The sequence below is a fragment of the Tupaia chinensis genome, unplaced genomic scaffold (assembly GCF_000334495.1).
Source record: "Tupaia chinensis unplaced genomic scaffold, TupChi_1.0 Scaffold000231_1, whole genome shotgun sequence".
NCBI classification, from domain to species: Eukaryota; Metazoa; Chordata; class Mammalia; order Scandentia; family Tupaiidae; genus Tupaia; species Tupaia belangeri.
This window is the reverse complement of record NW_006159706.1, coordinates 1,073,882-1,080,728: the sequence shown is the minus strand read 5'-3', so window position 1 is coordinate 1,080,728 and position 6,847 is coordinate 1,073,882. Positions and strand designations below refer to the sequence as shown.

At 46.9% G+C, this 6,847-nt stretch overlaps 1 protein-coding gene across 1 annotated transcript in view; it reads left to right on the top strand.

Moving 5' to 3' along the window:
- The first annotated feature begins 76 nt into the window (after positions 1–76).
- SETD1A (SET domain containing 1A, histone lysine methyltransferase) overlaps positions 77–6,847 on the top strand; it is a 27,260-nt gene continuing 20,489 nt past the window's right edge. The window contains 5 exon segments of the mRNA XM_006148269.3: positions 77–497; positions 714–809; positions 2,533–2,803; positions 6,483–6,604; positions 6,838–6,847. The exon segment at positions 6,838–6,847 is cut by the window's right edge and continues 244 nt beyond it. Coding sequence (XP_006148331.2) covers positions 348–497; positions 714–809; positions 2,533–2,803; positions 6,483–6,604; positions 6,838–6,847 — 649 coding nt within the window. The 5' untranslated portion in view covers positions 77–347.

The window sequence follows — 6,847 nt, the reverse complement described above, 5'->3', positions numbered from 1 at the left end:
CGGCGAGGAGGCGGGAGGGGGCGGGGCCTGCCAGGGGGCGGGGGGAGGGTCTTGCGCCGGGGCCAAGTGGGGCGCGCGCTGGGGAGAGCGGGAAGCTAAGGGGGCACGAGATGGGCCTGGGGGCCGGAGGGGAGAGTTGGGAGGTCTTGAGAGAATGGGATGTTGTGGTGAAACAGAGGTACCTGAGGCAAAATCTGGGGGAGCCACGGGTCATGGTGAGGTGTGGAAACTGGAGTGATGAGAGAACCTGGAACCCGGACTAGCCAATGAGGGGACAGCATGCGAGTCAGGCCTAAGTCCTGAGCTCTTTTGCGTATCCTTCTTCCTAACAGTGTAAATGAGCAAAGATGGATCAGGAAGGTGGGGGAGATGGGCAGAAGGCCCCGAGCTTCCAGTGGCGCAACTACAAGCTCATTGTGGATCCTGCCCTGGACCCTGCCTTGCGCAGGCCTTCTCAGAAGGTGTACCGCTATGACGGAGTCCACTTCAGTGTCAACGTGAGTGCCCTAGGCGTTGCCTTGCTATCTAGGGAACTCCTGGCTCCTCTTCTGTTACTCCGTTTACTACTGAGCTCTTCCATGCCCATAGACTGCCTTCTCAAAAGTGGGCAATTGAACCCAGGTCTTCTGCATGTCGGTCTCCAAATGGACTTGTTAGAGCTCAACGACCTGGTTTCACCCTCAGCTATTTTTCTGTTCCTGCTTTCTTTCTAGGACTCAAAGTACATACCAGTCGAAGACCTCCAAGACCCTCGTTGCCATGTCAGGTCTAAAAACAGAGACTTTTCCCTCCCAGTCCCTAAGTTTAAGGTAGGTGTCTGCTGGCCTTCTGGTGTGGTGACCCTTGGAGGGGGTGGAGGGTCAGTCCTGGCACTCTAGTCTTCATGTAGCCTAGTAAAAGTATTTCGTAATGCAAGGGGCACGGCTAGATCTGACACCCTCTGAGGCTGTGAGACAGAGTTGTTCTGCAGAGGAGATATACTTCTAGAAAGGTATAGTTGAGATGTCGCAAGTTATCCTGGTGGCAGGGGTTTTGATTTCTTGAAGGGTGAAGTAAAGACAGGTTTAGCTGCTGCATCTGTCTATTGCTGTGTGTTCCTGAACAGTATGACAGTGGGATATCCCGGTGCCCATGCCTCCCTGGAATCTTCTGTCTCTCCTCGTTTGGTCATTGTGTGATCCTCCATCTTATTTCCTCAGAGGATTTCCATTTTTCAGTCTAAGCTGGATACTCATCAGGCCTTGAACTGGACCTAGAATATTGGTGGCTCTTAATTTCCTTCACTAGTTTTTAATTCTTCTTTCTTTCTGATTAGATTGTGTTGCTCTCTCACCCTTCTTTATACATCCTATTCTTTTTATCTGGGTACACTTTCTCACCCCGGCTTTAGATGTTACCTACATGTCGATGCTTTCCGAAGTCTGTATCTAGCCAGCATCGTTTCTTGAACTCTAGACTGCTCCCATAGACATCTCAAACCCAAGAGGTTTACAACAAATTATCTTTACTCCCTCAGTCTTGCTCTCTCTATCCACTGTCTACAGCTGCACAGGCTAGAAACCTGGGGGTCATCCTGTGATCGTCTCCTGCCTTAACTCTTGCATAGTCTGTCACCAAGTCCTGCCAGTTTTTTCCCCTTTTTATCTTAGTCTTTCTATTCCCATTACAGTTGCTTTAATGCCAATTGTATTCATTATACCTGGTTTCCTTGCTGCCATTCTATTATGCTCCACCCTGCAGTCATTTCTGTTTTTGATTATACTGTTCTCTTATTTTACTTTTGTCGCCAAGTGGTCATTTTTGAAAATCATCATGTATGGTTATTGACCTGACCAAGCTTTATCCTCTGCGTTAAAACCAGACCCATGCAGAAGATCCACACTGTATACTTGGCAGCTTTTAGAAAGTGCCAGGTTTTACAGTTCCATGTTCTAGAAATGCTTGTCCTTTTGGTGAACTCCTATTTTTCTAGAAAGCCCAAAATAATGGGACCATCTTAATGAATCTTTCCTGTTTCCCACTCTGTACGCAGATTTTCTTTAGGCTTCCAAACTGTCTATATCTCTGCTGACACTATACTGTTGTGATTGTACATGTGTCTTTCTATCTTGTCTCCTTGTCTGAATGGGAACCTCTTTTTTCCCCTCTCTGTATTTCTAGTGCCCAGTCCATGGTGGTCACTTGGTAAAAGCTGAGCTGTGTATTACTTCTCTGCAACTATCGGGTTGTCAGAAAAGTTATGACACATCTTTGCATAGAAAAAAGTACATCGTGATTTTTCCCACAACCTAATAGTTGCTAACATGTAGGTTTATTCCTTGGTTTGTACCTTTTTGTTTGTGGTTCTTGCCATTGTTGTGTGGTGAGAAGAGTTCAGAGAGGAAAGGGGTCATGACTGTGGTGTCCCTTGTTGTCCCCTTCCCTTGTTCCTCAGTTTCTTTCTCAACCTCATGGATCTTGTTAAAGTTCCCAAAGGGTAAAGGGACAGTGGTTAGTATTGAGATCCCAGACCAACTCTTGTCCTCTCCACAGCTGGATGAGTTCTATATCGGACAGATCCCACTGAAGGAAGTGACTTTCGCAAGGCTGAACGACAACGTGCGGGAGACCTTCCTGAAGGATATGTGCCGAAAGTATGGCGAGGTGGAAGAGGTGGAAATCCTTCTTCACCCTCGTACTCGCAAGCACCTGGGCCTGGCCCGTGTGCTCTTCACCAGCACTCGGGGCGCCAAGGAAACGGTCAAAAACCTCCACCTTACCTCTGTCATGGGCAACATCATCCATGCCCAGCTTGACATCAAAGGTGAGAGCTCCCTGCCTACTGCTCAAGGTCGGTCTTCCGGCAGAGCTTGTACATGTAAATTCATATTGGAGTCAGGCAGAAGATCAGGTTTATGATTCCTTGTCTAGAATATTGGGGCCATATGTGTTTCTGAAATCAGAATTCTCAAATATTAGAGAGTATTTATGGTGCGTGTGTGTGTGTGTGTGTGTGTGTGCGCGCGCGCGTGTTATGGTCGGAGCAGCACCCTGTAGTCAAGCACATGACTGTATCTGTGAGAAACTGTATGCAGGAGCTTTCTACATAGAACTCATAGAAACTAGTAAATCAGCTGAATGGTCAGTTTTCTTGGTTTTGAAATTTTTATTTTATTTTTTTAATTGCCAGAAGTGTGTGTGCTTACTGGAGACAGAGACTGGGGCTAGGGATAGGATGCTCCCCCTGATGGGGCATGGTCACACTATAATCTCTTCTCCATTTCTCCATCCCATTGGGATTTGGGACATGCATTTGCATGCACCCAGGGTGTTTTATCAAGCTGCAGGAGCTGAAATTCAACTATAGTTGCTCATGTGGGATCAGCTTTCTTAACCACTAGACTATGGGGCTGTCCCTGGTTTTGAAATTCCCTGGTTGAGAATTAGTGATTTGTAAAGGTAAGTAAAGCAGTTTGGGCTTCTTTGTTAAGAAGCATTAGGGAGCCAGGGAACCAGCAGTTAGCGTAATGGCTGTGTCGCTGGACTCCCACGTAGTCAACCGCGGTTCACGTCCCGGACCCAGTGGCTTAAAACTCACGCTGGTCGCGTGTGCGTGCATGCCCAAGATCCCAAGAGGAGAATGGAGGAGAAGGGATTGCGGCGTGACCATCCCCTCTGGGGGCTGATTTCTCACTTTCTGTCTCTATGTCTTTCTCTGTCTGGTGAGCGCACGCGCCCTATAGCGAAAACCTCTCAAAAAAAAAAAAAAGAAGCATTAGGGAGCCAGATGGTGCTGGTGGTGTGGTTAAGGCAGCTGGATCCCACATAGCCAGCCACATGGATTAAATCCTGGACCCAGCAGCTTGAAAAACACCAGATGTATGTGTGTGCACCCAAAATCTTAAAAGAGAGAGAAATGCAGGGAAGATTGTTGTGTAACCATCCCCCAAGAAGGGCGCTTTCTCAGTTTCTCTGTCTCCTTTATCTTTCTGTCAACTCTCCAGCAAGTATGTGTACTGCTGGCAAAATGAATTTTTTTTTTTTTTAAAAAAGCAGTAGGGAGGAGTGGAGTCTGTAGATTATACCACCATCTAAAGGAGGCTGCTGTTATTTGGCATGAGCCAGTTTTCAAGTGAGGATAAGAAATAATATTTCCATTTTTTTTAAGAGAGATTTTTGCTGTAGGATGAGTGTGTGCTTAACAGAGTCAGAGAGACAGAAAATGAGACATCACCTTCCCAGGGGGGATGGACATACCACAGTTCCTTCTCCTCCATTCTCCTCTCGGGATCTTGGGCATGCATGCTTGTGCTACCGGTGTGAGTCCCCGCCCCCTATTTATTTATTTATTTATTTATTTGGAGAGGTTTTTGCTATGGGGCCCATGTGCTTGTCAGAAAGACAGAGAGACAGAAAGCGAGAAATCCCCCCCAAGGGGGATGGCCACACCGCAATCCTTTCTCCTCCATTCTCCTCTTGGGACCCTGGGCTCGCATGTACATGTGTCTGGCGTAAGCCACCGGGTCTGGGACTCAAACCATGGTCGGCTACATGAGAGTTTAGTGACATAGCCATTACACTAACTGCTGGTCCCTATTTTATTTTATTTATTCATTCATTTTAATTTGATGAGAGAGAGAGAAAGTGAGGAAGCAAGCCACCAGGTCCGGGACTTGGACCGTAGTTGGCCATGTGGGCCTGTCCAGCTCCTTAACCATCATGCCACCTGCTGGTTCCTCCCCCCCTTGTGTGAGTTTTAAGCCACCAGGTCCAGGACTAGAACCGCTGTAGACTATGTGAGAGTCCAGTGATGAAACCATTACTCGATCTGCCTCTAAATTTTTTTAAAGAATCATTTCTTTATCTAATTTTGTTTGCTACTGTAGTTTTGTTTTGTTTTGTTTTGTTTTTTTTGTTTGAGAAGTTTTTGCTGTAGGGCGCATGCGCTTGCCAGAGACAGACAGAGAGACAGAAAGCGAGAAATCACCCCCCAGGGGGGATGGCCACACCGCAATCCCTTCTCCTCCGTACTCCTCTCGGGATCTTGGGCACGCACGCACACATGCCCTGCATGAGTTTTAAGCCATCGGGTCCGGGACGCGAACTGTGGTCGACTATGTGGGAGTCCAGCAACATAGCCATTACGCTAACTGCTGGTCCCAACTACGGTAGTTTTTATAAAGAATTATTTATTTAATTTTATTTATTCATTCACTTATTTTTTAATTTGATCAGAGAGAGACACAGAGAGAGGGACAGGGACGGGGGAGAATGAGAAAGTAAGCTACCACGTCTGGGACTTGAACCATGGTCAGCCATGTGAGAGTGTCCAGCACCTTAACCACCATGCCAACTGCTGGTCCCCTTGTTATTTATTTTTTAATTTGATCAGAGAGAGAGGGAGAGAGAGAACAGGAAAATGAGAAAGGAAGTCATGAGGTCCATGACTCACACCTCAGTCGGCCATGGGGGAGTCCAGCACCTCATCTACCGCACCACCCTTCAGATTTGATTTTTAAAAGAAAAATCAGGTTCTTCCTGGTGGCACGATTGGTAGCAAACTGTACCGCAGTGCATAGGTGACAGCAGGTTCAGATCCCCAGGTCAACCCGAAAATATATTAGGTGCACATACACCCAAGATCCCGACAGGCCAGGGGACTGCTGAGTATGGGGCCGAGATGAGGGGGGTCATGGTGTGACATCTTATTCTGATGTGTACATGAGCCTTGTAATAATAACAGCAAAACAACAGCTAGAAATTAAGATGGTTTTGGTGAAATCTCATGGTTTTAAAATATTATATTCCCCCAAAGATAAATAAAATTGAATTGTGGGTTGCATTTAGTCCTCAGGCTGCCTTTCTGTACCATTATGGGCTAAAGAGCATGGGGAGATTTAGCATCAGGCAGGCTGTTTGAGTTTCAGTTTTCCACTCACCAATCTCGTGACACTGTGCAGGTCAGTTTTTCTTAAGCCTATAAAATTGGGGTACCAACGCTTCGGTCTAGCTTGTCTCTACTAGTGGTTGTCTAGAGTAGTAATGTGTACAGGTAGAAACTAAAGTGTTACAAAATGGTCAGAGTAGTTGAGAGGAAGAGATGAGGTACCAGTCCCCACAGATAGAGTAAGATCAGAGAACTAAAATTCCAAAAACTAAGAGTCTGAGAAGTAGGCCCAAGAAAGAAACAGGTGGGTTGGCCCTGCAATTTCAGCACTGCATGTAGCCAGATCCCACATGGCCAACCATGGTTCAAGCCCTAGCCGAACGTGCAGGGTGCGTGTGCATGTACGCCCAAAACCTGGACAAGATGGAGAAATGGAGGAAAAGGGGTTGTGCCGGACCATGCCCTGTTAGGGGATTCTCTCACTCTCCCCCTTTCTCTCTCTTGTCCATAGCAAGTATATGCAACTTCTGGCAATTAAAGAAAGAAACAGGAATACCAAATCAGGAAGGAATTGTCTTTTCCATGTGACTGTTGCTTCCCATTTCCCTCCCTCCAGGACAACAACGAATGAAGTACTATGAACTGATTGTCAATGGCTCCTACACCCCTCAGACTGTGCCCACCGGGGGCAAGGCCCTGAGCGAGAAGTTCCAGGGCTCTGGTGCAGCCACTGAGACGGTGAGAAGCTTGTGTCTGCTACAACTCTAGCACGTGGGCACAGTACCAGGGTGCCAGGAGCAGGAACAGTCTTTAGAAGGTTTTGGATTGCACTGTTGAGTATAGAAGGAACCAAGAAAGGATGTCTAGATATTTTCAACAGACAGGAACTAGGATTCTTAGTCTGGGGAAGGGTAAGTTTTCACATAGTGCATAATCTCTTTTTTTCCCTCCTTGCCTCACTCTTCCTCTAGACTGAATCCC